Here is a 24,432-nt window from a genome sequence, read left to right as displayed (position 1 = left end):
CACATAAGGGCAGAGCTGAGAAACCAGATGATTTTATACTGGACTGCATCAGTTCAGACTAGACTATCCCAAATACACTCTTGCAAGTTATAAAAATGTTGTCAAAACTTTAAATGTTGGGGCCAACTGATTAACTGAATATGAGTATCTCTAGATAGGTTAAAAAAAGTAAAAAACAGTGAATGCAGTTGCTGAGCTACTATAAAAAGTATACAGTCTTTTCTTAAAGTGGGATATTAGAAGACGGAAAAGTGATACAGGCACTAGGAGTAATCCTGGAAATTACAACATAAGAAGTCTTCTTCACTTTAGCTAAACAGTTAAAATTACTATCAAATGTAAAACCTGTTTTGACACAATGGTACAGTTCATGCTATAGAATATGTATGGGGATGAACTCTTCTAAATGTCTATGTTTAATGTTCGTGTGTGTGCACAGTAATAATTTCAAGTCTGCAAGAACTCAGCAGCTCTCTTGCAAACTCCAGCGGTCCTTACCCACTCCAGCTGTCTGAACCACAGTCGTCATCTTGGTGTTGTTGTAATGAGAAAGGTATCGATTTTCCTGTATCTGGGCTGAGAAAATAGATTTGTCATACAGAGTTGACTATTCATAGAAAACTTTTCATTTGTAAATGTAGCACACTCTGCTGTGATATTTTAAATCTTCTATTTCTAAGCTGATTTTTGTGAACTTGTCAAATTGGAACTGCTTTCTGCTCTGTTAGTAAAACCACTCAGTTTTTTAGTTTATTCCCTGCTGCTTCTTAGCATAACTCTCTTTCTCTTGGAGAGTCTGTATGGTGGTTCCAATTAAATGTCACTACCATAAATATTTTTCACTCACACTTGAAGCATGTTTTTTGTTTTGTTTTGTTTTGTTTTTCAGCATAGTAATTATGAAAACATTAAACAAAAAGTAACCATTTGCTTGATTCTATTTTTAAAAAAGAGAGGAGATAAGGGTAGCCAACAAAATCTACCAGATGGTTCTTTTAATAAATACATTAAAGTCTCTTTTATTTTTCTCCAATTTTAGCGACTAACATAACAGAAACTTTCAGACCATCAAACCAGTTTTCACGATCTGCCATAAGTTTGCATTTCACAGAAATAATCCTGACAAGCACTAATAGATGAACGTTGTTGGTGCAATAATAAAACAGTATAAGGCATATTTACACCATCCTTACATACAGAACACTGTACACACAAAAAAATCACAGATCCAGAACAAAGTAAATTCAATCCCTTAGACATTTTATGTTTATAGGCTTGGTATCAAACAAATAATTCTCCAAGCAACAGACAACCTCTTGTTCTTGTGTGATTTATTTGTAATATTGTGCTCATGCAAAATAGGTATTTGCTTTATTGCATTAACATTGAAAGAACATTGGGAATTAGTTCTGAAACCAGTTCAATCGAATTTTAAACCCTGTTTCTCTTCAACCATAGCAAGTCTGAGTCATTTTTATTGGTGACATAAAATGAGGCGTTAAATGATGATTGAGATTTTTATTTGCTAAGTTCCAAAACGATAATGAAGCTCAATGGACTACAGTTCAAAAACCATCTTTCTTGACCATGCACTTTTTTTTTTTCGCTATCATGAGGTGATTTAGATGAGATGCCTTTTGTATTTTTAAAGTTTCTATCTTTTTATATATATTTTTAAAGAAACCATGTACTACCCAACATCCACTGTTCACAGAAAGAAATAAGCAGCAGGAATAGCTCTGGTGGCAGAGTTGGCCAGAAGGAGGACATCAGTAAGTTAGTGGCAACTTAATAAACATCAAATGCCCCAGAGATATGTCATGAAAGAGTTAATTACTATAACCCATATTTCTGTAAGAGTTCAGACTGCCAGGGACGTTTGCGCTCTGGAAAGTAATCTGGAATGTGGATTTTTTTAAAATCTTGGATACATTTTCTCATTTCTTCCTCAACACTCAGCTTCTCACATACCTTCTTTTTGGAAAGATTTGTTTCTCTGGACTTGCTAATGAGAGTTTGAAAGAGTTCACTGTTCCTGCGTTTGTCTGGTGGCGGCATCCACTGCACCGGGGCCTTCTTAGATGGACGATCCAAAGTCAGAGTATTTGGCTGGTGGGCTGTGGATGGCTGAGTGCTGGTGGCATTTTCTTGAGGGGTGCTCGCTTCCGAGTGGCTGTCACAGCTCGACGTGGACAACTCGTTACAGGAAGTCCCACTTTCACTGCCCTTGTCCAAGACTTTGTCATGCTTCCTTTCTTCGTGGTCTTGTTTGGGGGAAACTGTTCGCTGGGGGGGCCCTAATACAAGGCAGGAGAGAAAAAGTGTTAAGCAAGCACTGGTTTACACAGAAAACTGATCAGGTATCATTTAGAAAAACATGACTCAGAGTCTTGGCTGGCATAAATTGGTGGCATTTCCTTGTAGTCAAAAGAATTATACCAGACTGGTACACAAGTAGAAGGTCTGGTCCTCAAAATTCTTACTCCTAAAAATGTTTACAGCAAGAATAACTTCACTGCCTGCCTAAGAATCCAGGTAATGAAATGTGCATAATGCTCAAAGATTATCTGCACTGGAAATCCCTGCAGGCAAGTTTAAAAGAGCTAGTTTGCTACACCCCAAGAAGTTTATTATGATAAATTAGTTTTTGTACTATTAGGAAAATAGTATTATACAATTGGCAAACTCTTTGCTTAAACAAAAATATTCCAAGGGCTTTGATTTTTTTTTTTTTCGGAAGCTCTTAACTCACTTTCCCAGAACAGTCTACTGATATGTTCTGCACATGTCAACTCTGTAGAAGCCCTGGACAGAAAAAGTAGGATTAATCCTAGAATAACAGAGAAATCGCTCACTACTGACAGAGTCTTTAGGCTTTTTTTTTTTTTTTTACCCTATAGTGATTTCACCGCACTTCTTACTGGCAGTTATTATCCCAGACTTGCCTCAGTGCAGGCTGAGAATTCAGTTGTACACCTCTTACTGCACAAGCTGGCAGAGAAAAGCAGGTTATGAAGTTATTGGTAAAGGCGCACACTGCAATGGCAAGGAGAGCGGTCTGATGGCCTATCAGCATGCACTGCTCAGTACTTCACAAGCCTGAAAATCGGATCTAGGCTGTTATTCTCTCCAGATATCACTTTTACTTTGACGTCTTAAGCAGGATATGAATGTGAAAATTAAGTGGTAGCCGCTAAATCTGTACAGGCATTTTCATTTCTGAAGCCTTATTTCAAAACTCCAGCTGCGAAGTGAAATGATGCTATGCTGACATCATATAAATGTCACAATCCTAATTTAGGACACCATCTAAAGCTCACAGAAATATCTACAGAGTTCAAGAGGTGTTGGATCAGACCAAAGGGAAAAATTTCAAAGTTGTTTAGACATCTAAATGAAAACATAGACTGGGGCTTCAGTGACAGTTGTGTGTCTGCTACGTATCCTGAAAATGTCCAAAGACTTTAGGTATTTAAATATCTTACAAAGCCTAGATTATTCTTACAGTTCATCCAAACACCATCAACATCAGAAAACTGCCTTTGCCAGTACCAAAACAGCTCAACCTTGAGTTACTAGGACACAGCTGCAAGTTGATTTTTGAGTCACTTTTAGTATTCTGTTTTTCAGAATTACAAATTAGAAATATAATTACAATTATAAAGAATGCAGGAGCAATATGAACACTCCAGTGTCTTTTTGACAGTGGAGTTCCATGATTCAAAGGACTCTAAGAAGATTGCATATTTTATATGAGACACAGGGGAAAACAAAACAATGCAGAACACAAAAGCAAATAAATAATAATGTAACAAGAGCAGCATTCAACAACCTGCTTTGCTTTTGTTTTAGCTAGCATCCCAGGATGCTATGTTACATTTCTGTAGTTCATCTAGAGAAACACATGAATAACCAAGATCCAAAGAGGAGAGACAACAATCCATCAGGGCTGGTACTTACATTGTTCAGAGCGAAAAACACAAGCGATTTTCTACTTCATTATATTCAATCCAAATATTTAGCACATGGCTGCAGCGATTTCCCTCCTCTTTCTCTTCCAGAAATATGTTCACCTTCTTAAACAAATTTACATGCCTTTCTTCTATTGTGTCTGGCATTTCATTTCATACCTCAACCCATTATATGAATATGCTAAATCAAGAGTCAGCTGGCATTATGGAATTACTCTGGCTTTGCAGCATGTGATTATAAAACAGAGTAGTTAATCAGATAGTGATTTCAGTATTGTTACTCTGATTTTCAGTAACATGATTAACATCAATATCTCATCTAGTTTACAACCTTAGCTTCTTCAAATGTAACAACACACTCTATGACTAAGAAATGAAAGTTTTCTGTTAGCAACACCATGTAGTCTTCAATTCTGTCTTTCCTACCCATTTGTTTTCTCTAACTTCACAAATCAAGATATTATTTCTAGTCGGCCTATTTATACTTACTTCTTTATTGGTACTCCTTGCTTCTCAAGGGCTCAAATCTGCAATGTACTATGGGCCTATCTCAAAAAAGCACTGAAATACACCTTCAGGAATACAAAAAATCCATTTCCTGCTACAAGAGTAATCAAGAGCCTGACAATAGGAAGGTTTTTAAATGCTTTTTTGGATCACAGCCCTGAGGTTCAGTACCTTACAGCACTGAGCTCTGTATGCTTCACTGAATCGCCTAAATTCACAATGACTTTAATCCAAACATAGGTTTCTCCCACACCTCTCCTTTTAAAAATTAACAAATCCTCCCTCACAAAGAATTCGTTATATGCTCCTGCATTTCTTTCTCAGTAGTGTGTTATTAACAGAAGCAACAGTTCTGCTAGAGGGGAGGTTTTTCTCGCAATCATTTCCGCCTGCTGAAACCCAAAAGAATTCATAAATACATAAGAAAGAATCCTCAAAAAATACTTGTTTAATTTTCAACATCAGGGATTATCAGATAAATTTAGCTACATCTTTATTTCAGAAAACTTCTCCTTATTGCTCTCAATGCCGGCACACTCATTTGTGGCTGGGATTGTGTGATGGGATGCTGTCTCCACTGTACCTTCTCAGCCCTTCCAGAGTAATGCCAAAGACCTTCAAATAGCTCAGTCTACTGGAAACTACTTATTTTCCAGAAGGGTCGAATAGTTCTAAAAGCTCAGAGAAAGTATATTTGCTCCACTGTGCACACAGAATTATAGAATCAGGTTAGAAAAGACTTTTAAGATCAAGTCTAACTGTTAAGCTAACGCTGCCAAGTCCACACACAACACAAAAAAAATTCACTGACTTACAACCTGTCCCTCTTGCTCCTGCCCTTTCTAGGATCTCCCACCTGCTGCTGGTTCCCCAACTTAGAGAAGCTGGAAGTGAGTCATTGCATCTTGGTCCTCTCCAACTCATTCTCCTCTACCCACATATGTCTGGTTGCCCTCTCCACTGCCCAGTTCTCTGAACAGCTCCCAGGTAACGCTTCTCCTCCAGGCAGTTCCAGTAGACACAGAACTTCCCACTTCTTTTTCCTTTGTTGCTCTTCAATGGCTGTACCTCTCTAAGAAAGCTAGAAAGTGAGCTCACCATTTACCTGGGCTTACTCGTCACCTCTGCTACAGCGGCTATTAGACTATCAAGTCTAGTAGACTTGAGAAAATAACTCAGACATATTTCTCTGATCAGGAAGGCATATTATATTTACCTTTTATTTATTCCTCACCTATGTTGCTATATGCATACATTTTACACAACATTTTCTGACAAAGCTGACTGATAAAAAAATCACTTTCAAGCAACTACTACAAAATATTAAAGGAAAATGAACTAGAAACTTATAAACCTCATTCTCTGCAGTGAAAATCTGCTTCTACCAGTTAAGACAATAAAAAAATAAGCCAGAAGAAGTCTTCTCTGAATTACCTGTCAAACAATAACTGAGCAACAGAGTTCCAGTCAGGAACAGAACATGACAAATACCACAGCAAATCATCCACTGGCCAGTAACTATGGTTTGAAAATTGTAATTATATACTTCCGGAGTTAAATAAAACTTAGATAGGTCTAAATTGCTTGTGGTTATTTATAAAGTGCAGTCTGAATAACTAGTTGAAGATTTCTTTAGCTCTGTCTCCTGCAACAGAGAAAATACCACACTGGGAAAGTTAAAATCATAAAATTATAATATTCTGCTTATCTATATTTAAATTTTTATATACACTTATTTTCCTAATTATTAATACAACAGGCTTAAAATAGAGGAAATAATACCGAAATGCAATTAACCTGACTGCTCCATAAGCTGGCTTCACCAAGGGCAAGTCTTGCCTGACCAATCTAGTGGCCTTCTGTGATGGAGTGACTACATCAGTGGACAAGGGAAGAGCTACAGATGTCGTCTATCTGGACTTCTGTAAGGCCTTTGATACGGTCCCCCACAACGTCCTTCTCTCTAAATTGGAGAGGTATGCATTTGATGGATGGACTGTTCGGTGGATGAGAAATTGGTTGGATGGTCACATCCAGAGTGTAGTGGTCAATGGCTCAATGTTTAGATGGAGACTGGTGACAAGTGGTGTCCTTTAGGGGTCCGTATTGGGACCAGTGCTGTTTAATATCTACATCAGTGACATAGACAGTGGGACTACGTGCACCCTCAGCAAGTTTGCAGATGACACCAAGCTGAGTGGTGCGGCGGACACGCCTGAGGGAAGGGAGGCCATCCAGAGGGATCTGGACAAGCTTGAGAAGAGTGCCTGTGTGAACCTTATGAGGTTCAACAAGGCCAAGTGCAAGGTCCTGCACCAGGGTTGGGTCAACCCCTGGTATCAATACAGACCAGGGGATGAAGGGATTGAGAGCAGCCCTGACAGGAAGGACTTGGGGGTGTGGGTGGATGAAAAGCTGGACATAAGCCAGCAAGCCAACCGTATCCTGGGCTGCACCAAAAGAAGCGTGGCCAGCAGGTTGAGGGAGGTGACTCTCCCCCTCTACTCTGCTCTGGTGAGACCCCACCTGCAGGACTGCATTCAGCTCTGGGGTCCCCAGCACAGGAAAGACATGGAGCTGTTGGAGCAGGTCCAGAGAAGGGCCACGAAGATGATCAGGGGGCTGGAGCATCTCCCCTGTGAGGACAGGCTGAGAGAGTTGGGGTTGTTCAGCCTGGAGAAGAGAAGGCTCCAAGAAGACCTTCTAGCGGCCTTCCAGTACTTAAAGAGGGCCTAGAGGAAAGGTGGGGAGGGACTCTTGATCAGGGAGGGTAGTGATGGGACGAGGGGTAATGGTTTTAAATTAACAGAAGGTAGATTTAGATTAGATACAAGGAAGATAGTTTTTGTGATGAGGGTGGTGAAACACATGTAGATAAGAGCTGAAGATGGTATAAAAATAGTCATTTGGAAACAAAACATAACCAACATTTTAAATGTGTTCAATATGTAGTGCCTCAATCAAGAATAATGGAATCTGTTAAAGAGATGTTATCTTTTACTGTTGTTCCAGAAAACATACATGATTTGAGTTTTATCAATCCCCTTGCCAGCAATAAAAAATTAAGGCTGTTTGTTGATTTAAACAAAAAACTAAACGAACTTAAAAAAAACCCCAACCAGCAAACTTGTGTTTTTCTATTACATAATTTTAGTGAAAATTTTTATCTTCATAATTTTGGTCCTTCAAAAGTACTTTTTAAAAAACCACAACCAGTTCTACTAGATCTAGTCTACTGAATTAATCAAATAATCCAGTTAAGGGTTCCTTCGAACTGATATAGCTATAAACAGAACTAACTGTTGCATAAGCAAAAAAATTTCAGCAAATACTTTATATTTACTGAGAATGTATCTTAAAAACGTTGCAGCAAAGTTGTTAATAAAATTATGATGTAAAAAAATACTGACGCAGTAAAAAAAAAAATCCATTATTTTTAAAAATGAAAACAGGAGGGCAACAGGGTAATTTTAAATTAGCTGATTATACTGGAAGGCTCAGAAACATAACAGCAAAAAGAAAAGTTATTTTTATTTGTATCTGCAAAAGAAATTATATCTAATCCAACAATACAATTTGCAGTTTGATTCATAATATTTTCATGCTTGAGAATATTGGCAGTATGTGATTTGCACATGATTTTGCATGAAATGAAATTTTTTTTTCATATTGCATAGGGAAAAATCCTTATTTTCATAGGCTACGCAGGAGCGTCAGTCTGTTACATAGCTATGTTAAACCCCTGAACGAACTTTTTCTCTACCTATTATCTCAAAATTACATTATATTCAGAGTGAATATAAGATAAATCCTATTGTGTTTTATGATTTAATCTTCAGATTCCAAGTAAAATTAGCTATAATTAATATACAATCATAGAAAAAATACTCTTCAAACCTCACATTATGATGGACTTACCCATCTTACATATCTAGGGTTTTTTTATTAACTTTCATGAACATTCAAAGTATTATGCTAAACTGAATGCTCAGAGAGAAGTCACCTGTGAAATTTGATGACAGGTTATGGCTACTGTGGGAACATTTTCATTACCAGACTTTTGAGTACTTAATATCACACTTCAATGGTAAATTATTATCTCTTATGTCTAATTTCACTTTGATTTTATTTTTTAAAAAGATTATTTTTAAGAGCTATAAAAGGATATCTCTAAACCTCTGACATTTTCTATGGCATATCAATGATACTTTCATTTTTAGAAGAAAATCCTGTTCTTAGAGCCCAGGCACACACTTTAATTCACTCCCTGAGACCAGCAAGGCATTCAGCTTGCCTCTTACCTCTAGAGCTGTAGGTTAAAACTAGCTTTACGGCAGGCAAATTTACAAGTGACTTCCTGGCCACTGCACTCTGTCCTCTTTAATGCACTAAAAAATAAAGTAAATCTACTGCTTGGATTTAGCAGTGAGAGTTTATGTGTTTTTTTTAACTTCAATACAGTTTGTCAAGGAAAGTTTTCTACTTCTTTTAGGTATTGCACTTTACATCTAACCTAGTCCTATTGGGAGGAGGGTGGAGAGGGAAGGCCATGCCCCACTTAATTTCTATTTTAAGGCTAATATGCAGGCCTACACAGGAATTAAGTTGCACACAGTCCTTAGCTGTCCCTCTGCCTATGAATGATTTTTATCTGTTATGAACAACCAAAGCAAACAATACTAATAACTAAGTATATAATGTGAGAAATGTTTAAGTGCTCTTGTCAAGCTTTGCTCTTGACAGCTTGCACTTATAGGAAAAATTGAGGAGTTTAGTGTAGAGATTTCAGCGGAACACAACTTTGTGTGGGAGTCTTTATGCTGTACGGTTTCAAATTGCTTCAAGTGAAAAAACCCATATATTCAGTTTCCAATTTGGGTCTGATCTGGCACAAAATTTCAAACCACTTTTCAGATTAAAGGCCTGATCCAAAGAATAGTTAGTATATAATAGTGAAGTATTTTTCATAAAGGAGGACTGAAACTCAGCATTTCCTATCTTCTTCCTCCTTTCAGATCAGTGATGAATTGCTATGGATAGACAAATGCTTACACTTTCATGTTCTTTGACCCAACTGAGGCTTGGCTTTAGTCAATGCAAAGTAGAATAGCTTCAATAAAATGAAGGGAATGTTCCTTTCACCTCTGATTACTTCAGGGTAACACATTCATTCGGAAGAAGAGAGTTAACTTCCCTCAGGCACAACAGAGAATTAGTATCTGTAAGGCTTTGATTTATTAATGTGCTAAGCCCTGAACTCTTGGGTAAAAGGCCAGCACTGTTGACATATCAACTTCAGTACTTTGAGCAGAACCTGAATTTTATGTGGTTTAAGAAAGTCAAGCAAGTTGGCTTGCAGATAAGACTGCCACAGAAAGGTCTTGTGAATTTCAGCAGGGCTTCCCTGACATGAAGAATGGCACTTAGGATACTCACATTTTATCAAAACAGTTTTGTAAATATGCCCTATGCTCTGGCAAAGCTTCAATTTCATATCTACAGGGCATGTAAATTGGTGATTCTGAGCTGTGAGTCTGAGTCCAAAACGGCATTCATTTGAAAAAAAGTTTTAGACTTAAATGTTGACCCCATTCAAGTCAAAGACAACATACTCTGTGACCTTAAGTAACAAAGAATGAATTAAAAAATAAAGCCTGTTCATTGTAGTGTAAAAGCAAAAAAAAAAGATCTTAGAAGGAAAGCAATTTAATGGTGAAAGCAGAAATGGTGAAAAAATACTGTCTTTTCTTATAGGAAAAAAAAAAAAGAAGTTAGAATGATTTCTGTAACTTTTCAGTACTTCACTCAGAAAGCATTTTTGTTGGCACCCCTGGAAAATCCATCTGTAGGTGAAACCAAGAAAAATTATTGCAGGTAATACTTTAGCCCCCAAATATTTGGGCAAGGACATGTGAAAATACTATGTTTTAAAATAAAAACTCCTGTAGACTTAATTATCATATTTTCTAGAATATAGAAACTATAATAATAGGGTGTTCGATGAGTCATTGTAGACAAACTAAAGAAATTATGAGAAATTTAAAAAAAACCCCACAACATGGCAATTACGAGAGATGAAAGCAAAACATACTTCTTGACCATTCAGAAACATTTTACCACATTCAGAATTTAATAGGAAATGAAAATTTTCCCATAATATTTCCTGTCCTCTACTGCCAAGCCCATGAGGCATGTCACGCACTTCGATTCCAACACAAAATTTCAAAGTGGGAACTGTACACTGAAGTCTTCTTCATAAAGTTTAGGAGCATTAAGACTTTTAGGAGTGTTTATTTGTTGTTTCATGGATATTTCAAAAGGAAGAATATGTCGGTGATTGCACTCTTGATGAAGCCTTTTATTCAAATCTCCTTACCTGCCATGGTAAGATAAAAAGACACTGTAGAGATTGCGGCTGTATTGGGCATAGCTCCCACAGGGGAAATTACCCTTTAATAGTGTTAAGCTCAATGGTGTGTGAATGGTTATGCGATACTTGAAGTGAATAAACCAATTCATCTTTCAGATTAGGACCACATGCCTGTAAGTGACAAGTGCTATGTCTCAAAAGAAAAAAAAAATCCGACACAACAACATAAAAATATTTTTCTGTCACATTTACTACCACCTGATGTTAGACTAACTTCTAGAAAGGGTACAGTAGAATGAGTTAAATAAAACAATGAGGAAAATTTCTTTGCCTATTTCCAGTCAGGAAGTATTTTAAATATTAAGGTTATCCACAACATAAAAGGACTAATCAATATATAGAGAGGGAACTATTTTTGTTATTTGGAATGACAGAAGATAACCAATAAACAGTCCTGTGCCCAACTTGAATTCATTAGATATTTCACCCTAATCTTGTTTTGAACAAATAACAAAACCACATTCCTTTCATTTGTTACTTTTCCAGATGGGTTTTGTAGTAGGAAAATCAGTACTTAATAAGGAGAAAGCCAGTGAAATTCTGACATAATCAATTTGTCGTGTTCCAGTAAAACCAATGAAGAGTCCAAAGCTTTTTATTAAATACAGCAATCTGAAAATTTTGAAGTTATTCTGAGATGTGTCTTTTCTTGACAGATAAGCAAAAGATAACAAGAAAGACCAGTAATTTTCATATTCAGTTACAAACAAAGTCAAAAATTGAAGATAATATTTTTATTTTGTGAAGTTAGAGATGGCTACCGCATTAACACACTGCTGGAGATGCAAGAAGAAAATGAAAAGTTTGGAATAGATAAGATACAAGCTGAATCAACATCAAAAGACTGAGAGTCAGGAAACCATTGATACTGCCAATATCCACCCACTGTGTATGATGCATGACAGATTTTATCCATATCAGAACTATATCACTAAGTCAACACTTTGCAGCCAAAGATGCCAACCCTCCTGATTACCCTTAAAGAGACCACTGTTAAGCAAACAGATTGCAAGATCTTCTGCAAAATCCCAGAAGCAAAATTTTAGTCTATCCCAGTTAAAGGAATATTGTAAAGCAATCTGACAAGTTCATAGCAAACCATACAAACTTCCAGAGTCAACCAGATGCTTCATATTTTGTATGTAAGTTATTTGAAGAAACAGGACTCACTGAAGCAGTACAGAATTTTCTTCCTGAAGCAAGATCTGGATAAGTTACCACATTTTTCATGTGGTCATATGCTATATTAATCTCCATTAACATCAGAGTAATAGCAATAAAATACAAATATTATACTAGTAGCAGTAAGACTGAGCTTGATCTTGAGTTTGGAGAGTTTTGGTTATTTTAGAATGAAAGCGATTTGACACAAATTTATCTTACATGTAGAATGGCTGATTTGTTCTCTCTCTACCCATAGAAATATTTTTACCTTGCCCAAAAGCTGAAAATGTAGGTACTTAAAATAATTTTGATGCTTGAAGGAAATCTCTGGAATCTTTGCATTGGTATACATGACAAATGAGAACAAATTTTATAAAAATCATGCCTCTTCCATAACTTCCCTTGCTACAGTGGACAGTCCCAATTGCTTGTATTTCAGTAACATCTTGGCAACACCTGGCAGATGTGCTTGTCATTCATTTCCAAACTGTGAAGTAGGTTCATGCTCAGCTCTGTGTGCTAATATTATTTGCCTTTTTTTAACAGGTTATTTTTCAGTGACTATCAGTTAAGAGCTAAAATAGTTTGTTCTGTCCATGAAAAATGTTTAGTAGTTGCTTATTAGATGCAGTATTTTCCCTTAAAGAAATAGTTGGTTGATATTAAACTTCACCTAATTATCCTCAAACTATAAATTTGGCATCTGAAAGTAATAAGACTTATCTAGAGTGATATTCTCAATTTACCACAAAAAGGAGTCAGGAGTATGATCAAAAGCAGGACATTTGATCATGTTCCTCTTACAAACTCCCTTAAGAGTTCCGTGCTTCTTACCCCTAACTGGTGTTGGCAGAAAGTTTACTTTGTTAATGCTGATCACTGGAAGAGAATTCCTTGACACAGACCCCAGTCTTCCAGCTCCTGCTCTAGCCCTTGCAGCTAAAAGCAAAGGTACCTTCTTATTCTTTCCACACCAGGGTACTGGCCACCACTAGAGAATCTCAGTGTCAGGGATGTAAAGGTCTTTAAGTTGTTCTTTATTAACCATTTTCTTGACATCACTTCTAAAACAGGCTTAAAACACAAGAAGAAAAAAAAATTAAAAGCCAACAACACACTTGCAAAAGCTGTATAAGGGCAGAAGTGCCAAAAAAGAAAGACAATTACTCCATCTTCACATTGCAGAAACACATCCCAGACGCATCTCCCTCCCAGGATTCATAGGACAAACTATAGAAGACTGCTTAACCCGTGGGTTTAGAGGCTCCGTTCTATTTCCAGTGGCCTCTGACCACATTCAGGGAAAACAGCTGTTGGGCTTGGGAAGGATACTGACTTCGAGATCCCTGTTTATCCCTGATATATCTTCCTGATCCTTGTGGGTCCCTCTGAGGTTGCCAGATATCAACATTCTCGTTTCTCATTCCCTTCCCCTTTCTTCTAAGGACATACTTATTTGTAAGTCAATCAGGAACTGCAGTCTGTTGTCAACCACATTGCTGGCTGCTGCCTTCTGCTTTGTAAATATTAATATTGGTTGGGCATCTGCTCAAGTGTGAAATAGTCTTTTAGCCACCGGGTCTGTGTTTGGCAAAGCCCTAATCAGAGTTTTAGGCAACGTGAAGCTGAATCTTTCCACTTAGATAAGCAATGCTCTTCTTCGAACCACTCACATTTCGTTTTTCCTAAATTAGTTTTAACTTCTCAGCTGTGAGATGTGGCTCCCTGTGTGGTCACATAAATGCCTGTGCCAGAGCAAAAGGCACCAGAGGGATGGGAAAGAATATTCAAGGGAAGGGACTGCACTTCTCAGCGATGGCTTATGGCAATTTGAAACATATGTGAAACAGTTACTTGCCTTCTTGTGACACACACATACATTAAATATATTCACTTAGTAATGTCCTTGTCAAATATAGTTTACTTTCAACAAAAGTATACATGGAATACAAAAAATGTGATCTCAAATAAGGTCTACCGGTCAGTAACGTATTTCAGTGGGACTTCCAAAATCACTGCTGCTCTCTTAGAACCTCCGACACGAGATAGAGCAGAAGGAGAGTGCTTAACACAGCAATTTCAGGAATCTTAGTTTTGATTAAATGAATGATATTTTCTTTTAAGAAAAGTTCATTCACAACTTATTGGTGAGAACTCTCCTCTTTGGGGACTGTCAGTGGCCTTAGTCTTGGTTACTTTTTTCTGACAGTATGAGCAACAGGGAAAAAAAAAAAAACAATAAAAAAAGAGACAGAATCAACTCTCACTTTTGTGGCTTGCTTCCCCATTCAATTTCAGATACTAAACCAAATTTTTTCCTCAACATTTTTTGTTTCTGTTTGTCTAGTATCATCTCACATTACTTTGCTTTGTCAACTGCTTTGTCAATCACTTTAGATAAAATGTGTAATCTTCATTTCTTCATTCCAGTTCTTTCAATTTTACATGTTTCTTTCCTACTGGCATGTAAAATAAATTAATGTTAATATGAATTTACAGAATGGAGTATAAAACATGCTAGCAGAAAGTTGTCAAAATAGCACACACTGGCTTTGGCATTAGAAAAAGTCTCACATTAAAGAAATATTTCAGACACCAGCAATTTTGGCAGGCTTACATGATACTTACGATAACACTTTAGGCAACAAGAAAGTGTAAAACAAGGGGACATACACACTTGAATCAAGTCTGCATTTTACTTTTGATTACTGAGAACCAGCAGTGAATTGTATGGACTGGGTAAGAGACCACATTGAATTATCCTAAGGATTCAAGTAGTAAGAGAGAAGCAATTAAAAATATACTCAGATTGTATTTGCACAGTTTTATGCCTTTCCTCACTAGTTCCTGGGATAATAGAAACATCTCAATCTGCAAGAATTCTGTGAAAAGACCAGAAATGTTTGCTGAAAGCTTTCCCTAAGTAACAGTGATGGTCATCAATGAGGTCTTTCTTACTTCCGTGTACATCGCATAGAGTACATTTCAGACTAACATTTCAGTTATAGCAGTGCCATTCATCTGTTTTATCACTAATGTCTGGTACATGAAAAATAAAGTAAAACAATATGAAATTAATGGGGCATTACATCCTAAACTATGTAAACACATGCTGATAATAACACACTATCTTTACATCAGCCTTATAGAACATTCAAAGCATTCACTCCAAGCAAATAGCTACAGAAAATATGAAAACATATGCAGAAAACTAATCTTATTTATATGGTATATATTTAAGTAAAATAGAAATTATTGAACATGTAAAGGATTATAAACTCACTCTGTACATATCTTGTCCTCTGCAAAAAACAAAATCGTTTGCAAATCTTGTGCACCTCAAAATATTATGTATCTATACAAACAAAATATTATGACAATATGACATAAACCCATAAACAGATAAAAAACCTGAAGGTTGAATTCATTAAATGAATTCTCTTTGCGAAACAGTGAAGTCACACAGATTACAACTACAGTGTAGTAAAGACAATGTGCATTTCTTAACAGAAATCCTGAGTATTTGCGGAACAAACTAAATTTTTGACAAGATAGAACCAACATCATTTAAGGGACAGGACAACACTGGTCACAGTTAGGATGTCAAAACATACAGAGATTCCTAGCAGCAATATTTGAAATATTGCAAAATTTCTTCAGACACTTCTTAGATAACACTTGAAGATAAAAGTTAGTTAATACTATAAAAGTAATAAAAAGGAAAGTCTAAAAAGGGTTTGCTGCTATTACCGAGGGGGTGGTTGTTATTAATATTATTTCCCTTGCAGATTATGTGTTCCAGCAATAGTCTACATTGTGTAGAATGTAGTTGGGCTGCATCATCATTAATTAATAGACGACCTTTGCCCTGAACAGGTTAAAATCTAAGAACAAGACAAGAAACAGCAGATGGGAAGAGACAGACAGATGGGAAAGTACCAAAAAATGCAGCTTTGGTCAGCATGATGGGCTGGTTGTCTCAGACCTCCAGCTGTCCAATCTTTTGTCAAAATTTATATGAACAGCACAAAATCAGAGAGATTTAAGGAGGATTTTGAAGGACAATAACACAATAGCTTTGGAGATGTTAGTGGTATTTTCTTCAAGTAAGAAGCAGCATCAGAGGGGACATGACTGTAAGCAATACAGAAAGTCACTATATACTCTTCTGATTCAAATTTCCTTACGTGTTCAACATGATGTGTAATTTGTTAGCAGAGAGAACTTGCCTGCAGTATTTATTTATTCCTTAAATCCCTCATCCTTTACAGAAATATTTTGTGTAAGATGACTGCTAGTTGCATCCAACAGTTGCATTTACATGTGACTTTCCATCCCTGACCAAGTAACAAAAACTGTGATTACTAGCCTGGGTGAAACCAGCATTGGAAAGAGTAGGAAGACTTCATTCTCCTCTTATTCCAAATGTTCAGATATTTATCAGGAAACATGATCAACATACATAACAGATATTTAATCACTTACTACAGCTTGCAATGAATAAATTATGCCCAGTTCAGACTGAAATGTGTTTGTTTAAACTCATTCTTTCTTGAAATATTAACTAGTTTTGCAAACTTTTAAATAATAAAAATGTTAAATAATAAAGCATGGACTGATTTTCTACTATCCTGCAAACTGAATACCAAATGAGTACAGAAGGCTGTCTAAAGAGGGTGACAGTGTTCTTTAGTGAAAATTTCATTTCTTACATTATTCTTAGAATTTTTTTTAAAATAAAATATACCAAATCTCGAGAGACTCACAAATCATGTCTTAGCAGTACTGAATTACAGATATTATTGGCCAATATCTAATTTAGCCCTAATGGAGGTAAAGAAAGCAACAAAAAAAAGCCCTACATGAAAAAGTATGAGAATTTCAGAAGAGAAGTACACATTTATTTACACATTTCACCACAATCCTACATTCCAGTAAATTATCTGAAGAATGTTTCATTTAGGAGCTGAGTGGCTTTTGTAGCTTTGCATAGCAACAAAAAGAATGAGATCAGGAAGGAAAAACACATTAACAATCATCTTGGGAGAGTGAACACCCAGTACTATTGAAAATTTTTACATCAAATTTCATTGCCAAACAAACCTGAGCATTTTTCCTTTTATCATAATAACCTACCTTATAGTAAAAACATTACACAGAATATCTCATTCTGATTATCACTAACAGTTCTACCTCAGTTTGGCCAAAGGCACAGTCAAGAATTGTTTTACTAGAGTTTCATTAAAGCAAAACTAATTTACTTTGTCTTATTTTCTTTTCCCATCTTTGACTGGCTCAACAGAGGATTGACTAGCAGGTGGAATAATTACTTTGGAATATTATCACCAAAAAAAAAAAAGTCACTGAATTAGAAAAGCAGTATTTGATACATTTTAGTAAGTGATCAATTATAATGAATATAATCTTATTTTGTATTAATTGGCATTTTCATTGCTTTCATATAAGAGCAGTCATATCTTAGTTGTACAATAACATAAAACACACAAAATTAAGAAAAAGATAAATGGCAATTGAGAAGAAATTACATCTTTCTTCTAACAGCCACAAGGCTTGGGAATGTTTACTCTTTCCAAATACAAGACTCACTTGTTGCCTTACAGATGTCAACATGAGTCTGCAATAACTGTTGCAGTTCTGCATTTGGAAGCTTCCAACAGGAACTCCAACTGAAACCTGCTTCAGATGACAGCTGAGACGATGCTTCTTTTCTGTCACCACCCAGAGCTGGCAAAAAAAGACCAGTCTATAAGCATAAGGACTGTCAGGGGCCAATAATGCAACTTTAAGTGACTCAGTTTTCCAAGCACAAACTGCACCGTTTTAATCAGGGAAAGGGTTATGTATGCCCTTTCTTGTCACCTTTTGTATTCCCCAAAAAGGAATTCAGGATCAAAATACTCATCTGTTGTTACATTCATTGGTCTCAGGCTTCTTATAGTGAAATATTTTGCTTCCTACATACTTGTTTCTCCTGCTACTACTATTTTGATTCTTAATTTAAGCAAGCCTTACTAATCATAGTATATCTTTTCTATTCACCTGTACATTGGGCCTTCAAATACAAGAAGGCAGTTACCCTGAACAAATTGGTTTCTGAAAACGTAATTTTCTTCTGGTTTTCAATGTCAATATGAAACTCAGGGTGCTTCTGTCTCAGTGCCTGAGTTTCTCCATCTGTAAAACATGAGTTGTCTTTCTATAAAATGCTTCAAAATCTACTGCTGAAAAATATTATATGACAACCGGATACTAATAATATACTGGAATAAATTTCAGTGGAATAAATTCCACTGATTTCTTGGTATAAATTCCAAATTTATTTTGTGGTTACAAAATAAAGTACAGCTAGGTCAGGAAAAAGTAAAATCAAGACCATATACTAGGTAACAGGTTTATCTCATGAGAAGGTGGAAGAGGGCCCTCTTGTACGTTCTTACTAGTATTTCTGGAATGCTAATGCATGGTATGCCACAGTATTACTGTGGCTTGATAAATTTAGGAGAGCAAAGGAAGTCAAAGTCCTTAGTGGAACAGATGAATGAAAATCCAGTGATTGCATGTTGGTTCTTCTGGATGCTTCTGGTTGACTTTGTCTGATTTTCACTCTGCAGTCAAGTTTACAAATTACCCCTTCCTATTTGGTTTTTATTAGCCTTAAAGAGTGTAAACAAATGTGGAAAAGAGGAAGAATAATGTGCTGATACGAAGTCCTACATTCTTCACACAAGATATTGTAACTTACACACTTTAGATCTAGCTTTTTGTAGTATGCATGAGTGGCAGAGCTTTAGAGCTGCCTGTATTCCAGGAAAGGTCACAGATGGGAGATGAACACTGGCAGGGACTATTATTGACAGAATAAAAACTTTGAGATTTCCTTTGAAAGAGACTATTTGCATCTAAAATGAAAGAAGACAAAAAAGGAAATGTGTAGAGAGAACTCCTTTTCCTGATATATCCTTCCATTTCCCCACAACAAAACTTAGGGGTTTCACAAACTGGGAACGGTGACTGCAACATGGTGCTATTTCATTATTCTAGCTGGGTGTGTCCTTCATAATTATACTAACACAAAGCAAGAGGCACAATCTTGGCTATATGTTCTAATCCTTTAGAGAAAGACTTTAAACTGGAATCTTTGAACCAGTCATTACATGCTTTCTGACACAAATACCGTTCCTTGTATAAAAAACCCAACACGTAAGACCATTTGTCACAGTAAACTTAATATCTTCTTTGACTTTACTTTTCAACCTTCTGTTGTTGATATTGTTTGTTTACACTTTATCCTCCTTAGCAGCTGTTCATAATATGAAAACAGAAAACACAGGTATTTGTAATATGTACTAGTGGAGGTATTGCATTTTTAAAAATATATAAGAGTGTAAACCAGAATTTGCTTCTTTTGCTCAGGGTGGTTTTTGACTTCTGTCTCTTGCTTTAAGACATAAGCTTTTCCATTTCAGCAAGCAGGATACTTGTTGTATTTTTATAGAATAATGTAGAGAAAGTAGGGAAATCCATATAAGTAAAAAATAAAGGAATTTAAAATTATTAAATTACCTTCCAACGCTTTTGGAAATGACCTGGTTTTCTTCTTAAAATTACTTTTCTAGGAAAAAAAAAAAATTAAATCCATGTGCTTAAAATATTTTAGCTTTTAATGAAACTGAAATATTTTTTCACTGAAAAAATATTTCAGCAGATTCTTCTGAACACAACCAGTGCGATAAATATATCCTCCACACCTTACACCACCCTGTGTCTGTAACACAACTGAACCAATAGTTCCACAGATCACTTTTATGATATTTGTCTGAAGCAATTTAATGCCTGTATATGAAAGAATAAAAGGGAGAAAAGGACAAAGATTATCAATAATTTTAACATGTATGGTAAAGTAATTAGAATAAGAGTATCCCTGGATTATGCAGGATCTACGGATAATGCAGACACAGTACTAAAAATACAGATACAGAAATACATTTCTACTAATGGCAAGACATTATATAATATATCCATATAACACAAAAAATGCCACTTTTTTCCTCAGCAGGTGGAGGCAGGCAATTATTTTACAATCATTATCTCCTTCGCTTCCTACTGTTATTGTTGCGCTCAATAACAAGAATTTCAGTTCTGGCACATTCATATGGATACATTTCTGATAGCATGGCTCAGATTCGGAACAGCATTACACCACTGTGAGTCTGGCTTCATGTTGGCAGTGCTGAGGAAAGTGCTCTGATCTCTCACCACACTCACAACAGAACACGATTTAGGTTCAGTCAGCTTGTCTCTTTTATTCTTATACATTAACCTGAATATGTGCAAGAAAGGCACGCCCTTATATTCAGCAATATTACAGCTGAACCTGCAGCTTCTCAGCTCCTCTTCTTTTTAGCACCTTCTAGACCCTCTTGGCTTCCAAAACCTTAGAAATGTTTTCATGGTCATCTTCAAACAGCACTGTTAGGATTATATTCTGTATTGGAATGATTGTGTTGCCCCTGCAGTTACTTTTTTTATAGTTTCTGTATTTAGACATGTTTTTTAAAACATAGCTGCTAGGAAAGGATTCATCATTTTTAGATGATTAATTCTTTCTGCCTTGTGGAACAACCTCAGTAGGTGGCCAAGGCACACGCACATGGAAAACTAAAAGCCTGGAAACTGGGCAACTCTGCTAGAGATTGCAAGTGTTTCCCGAGTAAAGCGATAGCCGAGTCAGATTTCTTAAGATGACATTTTGGACTTAGCTGCCTAAGTTCCAGCATATATACCTGAATCTTCTTTTTTTTCATAGAATTATAGAATTGGGTTGGAAAGGACCTTGAAGACCATCTAGTTCTAACTCCCCTGCCATGGGCAGGGACACCTTCCACCAGACCAGGTTGCTCAAAGCCCCATCCAACCTGGCCTTGAACACTGTCAGGGAGGGGGCAGGCACAGCTTCTCTGGGCAACCTGGTCCAGTGTCTCACTGCCCTCACAGGAAAGAATTTCTTCCTAATATCTAATCTAAATCTACTCTCTTTCAGTTTGAAACCCTTACCCCTCATCCTATCACTACCCTCCCTGATAAAGAGTCCCTCTTCATCTCTCCTGTAGGCTCCCTTTAAGCACTGGAAGGCCACTAGAAGATCTCCCCGGAGCTTCTCTTCTCCAGGCTGAATAACCCCAACTCTCTCAGCCTGTTCTCATAGGGGAGGTGCTACAGCCCTCTGATCACCTTCATGGCACTCCTCTGGACCCACTCCAGTGGGTCCATAACTTTCTTGTGCTGGGGACCCCAGAGCTGAATGCAGTACTGCAGGTGGGGTCTCACAAGAGCAGAGTAGATCCAAGGAGGAGCACCAGTGCTGACCTTCAATACGTGCTGCAAACCTGCTTCCCACTCATTTCTGCTCAGGGACACAAGCCAGACAGCCATTTCAGTTATGTCCATTGTTTTTACTTGAGCTTATTTTCAAAAATAAATGAAACTCTTGCTTGCATCAAGGGACACCTTGAGCATGGGTTCAGTTTATAGAGAAACAAATATTGCCTCATGAGCACGATTTCAGGTGTAAGAAACAGTGATAGTCACTGAATGGCAGTCCACAGCATTAAACTAACCCCCTCTGTGAGCAGCATGTCTTTTCAGGATTAACAATTTATGAAGTTAATGCACATCTAAGTATGCAGCTGTCCTTTTCTATTTTTAATAACCAAAAAGAAAATGTCACCAAGTAAAGGGGAAAAAAGCTGCTTCTCGATTGGGACTGTACATAAAACAGTGGCAGCATTATTCTCTGTACTGTAAAATGGTACTAACCAGTTTTGTCATGGAGCTTAAAAATACAAGATAGACCTAAAAATTTAAACTCTTTTAATTTTCCCTTCATGTTATTATTTAAGTATTCTTCGAATGAATTGAGTTTAACTGTGATCATAAAATGAATATGACCTCACGTGTGTGACTTGGTATAAACAAGTATTAAACAAAGCTACTCGAGATATTCCAGGATTTAATTGAATTTTCTTACTGTTCTATAGAAGATTTAATATAAATAATCTTTTACTTTCCTTGAGCATTTAAGTATGAAGAACACTTAAGTGCTTTGCAAAATTATATACGTGAAGGAAAAACTTTCAGTGTTTAAATGCAGCAGTCCTCTGAGCGAGCTTTGTGTAAATATGCATTTTTTTCTGCTTGCCATGGGTTTCTTAGGCTTTGGTGATGGATGTGCTGTAAATACTTTGATAGGAATAGAATATGCAGCTGCATGAAAAGATGAATTATGAGCAATAAATACTTTGCTAAGACATCAGTACAACCTCTCACTCATTTGAGGAGTATTGTGAAACTTGTACAGCAATGATCTGCAAAAAGCCAGACAAGAAGAGGACTGATACAGTAACACAAAGGTGGCTACAGACCTGAGTAAATGGGAGGTGAAGATGCACTGAAAATTGAATTGTTGAGCTAGAGAAAAGTGACAAGTGTTTTTTCTTAGGAATCATTCTTGAGATGAGTCTCATTTAATATTTCTAGCAATGACCTCTGCACAGAAGCATGCTGCTAAAACGTGGTGTTGGCACAAAGTTTTAAGACGGAAGATCAGGATATACCAGAAAAGCGAAGTGATGATGAAGACCTAAGTGATAGCAACAGGATGAAATGTAATGGTATAACATGCATCTTTGACATTATTAACAAGAATTTCTTCTTTAAGCATCTAAGTGGAAACAAAACAGGAGGAAAGAATTGTTCGTGCTAATTGATCGCAGTTCCTCTGAACAAAGTAATACAGTTATTAAAGAAAAAGTTGTGTATGTGATTCCAGAACATGGCAAGTGAGGCAGAGCCACAAGGAAATACTGTACTGCTCTACAGGGTAAAGGTAAGACCTGACCCAGAATACTGTGTCAGTTATGGCTTCCCATGCTTATGAAAGACAATTTCAAACCAAACAAAGGCCTTCTACCTTTTCTTCTTCTTCTTTTTTTTTATTTTTTTAATTTGAAAGCCCAAAAGAAGAAAAAGCAATACAAACAGAAATAACAGTGTTGGTACAAAAATAAGTTGATTTAAAACAATCATGAATTCAGAAGTTTTTTAACAAGCAAAACAACAAGGTTTTGCAGTTTGATTAAGTTTATAAACAGGATTATGTGTGGTTCCCTGTAATAATACAAATCAGTAAACTGGGAGTTGTCTTCCAGCCACATCTATGATGAGGCCCCCAAACCAGCTATAGCTCTGGGGTGGATCTGCCTAGATAATTTCTTTATAGGTACTTCTCAAAGGCTTTTGCTAAATGAGAGGAGAAAAAAACCCAACAAAACCAAAACCAGGTGCTAGTGCTGTGGGCTACCAAATTGTTTTCTGGGAATTGTACACCTAGCAGCTTTGTAGACCTTTTCCACCCTCGGTACACCCAGTGAGGGCACCAGGCAGAAGTGATCTTTCCTCCCTTCAGCCAGCCTATGTAAGAGAGAACAGCGTATCAGCTTAAGGACAAATAAATGCAATATGCATTCTGTTATGCCTCAAAACAAAGCTGTTCAGTTATACACAAAATAATTTTTATAAATCCTGCATTCTGCTCAAAAAAACAACGAACCAACCAACCAAACCCCTAGCATACAGGTCTTTCTAATAATTTGCTCTGCAGTTGGCAGTAGCACACGTATTACATGTGTGGTGCTACAAACATGGTGATATCAGCCAAGTGCTCGGTACAGCATGCAGGACCAAGACAGTGTGCCGTCCCTGACAAGAAGGGGCTACAAAATATTTTGAAGCCAGATGAGAATAATAATCCAAACCCAGAATGCAAAAAATATTTCACAGTTCAAACTTCATACTGGTAGGAGACAAGATGAGACTGTGTTAGAAGACCTGCTGGATTCAACCAACTTTTATTATCTATTTAAAACTATGTATGCTGCTCTTAGTCTTTTGGAAACGGTCTTAACAGCCCTGTTTTGGTGTAATGATAGTGGGTCCACCTTTTAGTGATACCCTGTCATCATAATTAGTGAGTATGTATTCTACATGGTGTTGATTTCGTAAGACTTCTTCACTTCCATGGCTGTCAGTGTCAGCACTCAACAATGTTATGTCTCTTCCTCCCACACTCTAATGTCTCTAGCACACGGCAGGCAGTGGAGCATGATGTTTACGCTGCTATCTCTGCTGCTGTTGCTACTTCATCTAATGCATCTGTGATGCAAGTTGTTAAATCATGATGAGAATAATAATACATTATGAAGTAGGCTACTTTATTATATAAGAACTACTCAGTAATGGTATTTTTAATGTACACTTAATTTACCTTCATCACTACAATCT

At 36.7% G+C, this 24,432-nt stretch overlaps 1 protein-coding gene across 1 annotated transcript in view; it reads right to left on the bottom strand.

The window, feature by feature from the left end:
- Positions 1-1,836: 1,836 nt before the first annotated feature.
- The window catches only part of KCTD8 (potassium channel tetramerization domain containing 8), a 100,140-nt gene continuing 77,544 nt past the window's right edge, over positions 1,837-24,432 (bottom strand). The window contains exon 2 of the mRNA XM_086464334.1: positions 1,837-2,297. Within this exon, the coding sequence (XP_086320460.1) occupies positions 1,837-2,297 (461 nt within the window). The remainder of the gene's footprint in view (positions 2,298-24,432) is intronic.

Source organism: Leptosomus discolor, chromosome 4 (assembly GCF_034619465.1).
Source record: "Leptosomus discolor isolate bLepDis1 chromosome 4, bLepDis1.hap2, whole genome shotgun sequence".
Lineage (NCBI taxonomy): Eukaryota > Metazoa > Chordata > Aves > Leptosomiformes > Leptosomidae > Leptosomus > Leptosomus discolor.
Note: the sequence above shows the minus strand (reverse complement) of the source record. Positions and strands in the feature narration are given on the sequence as shown.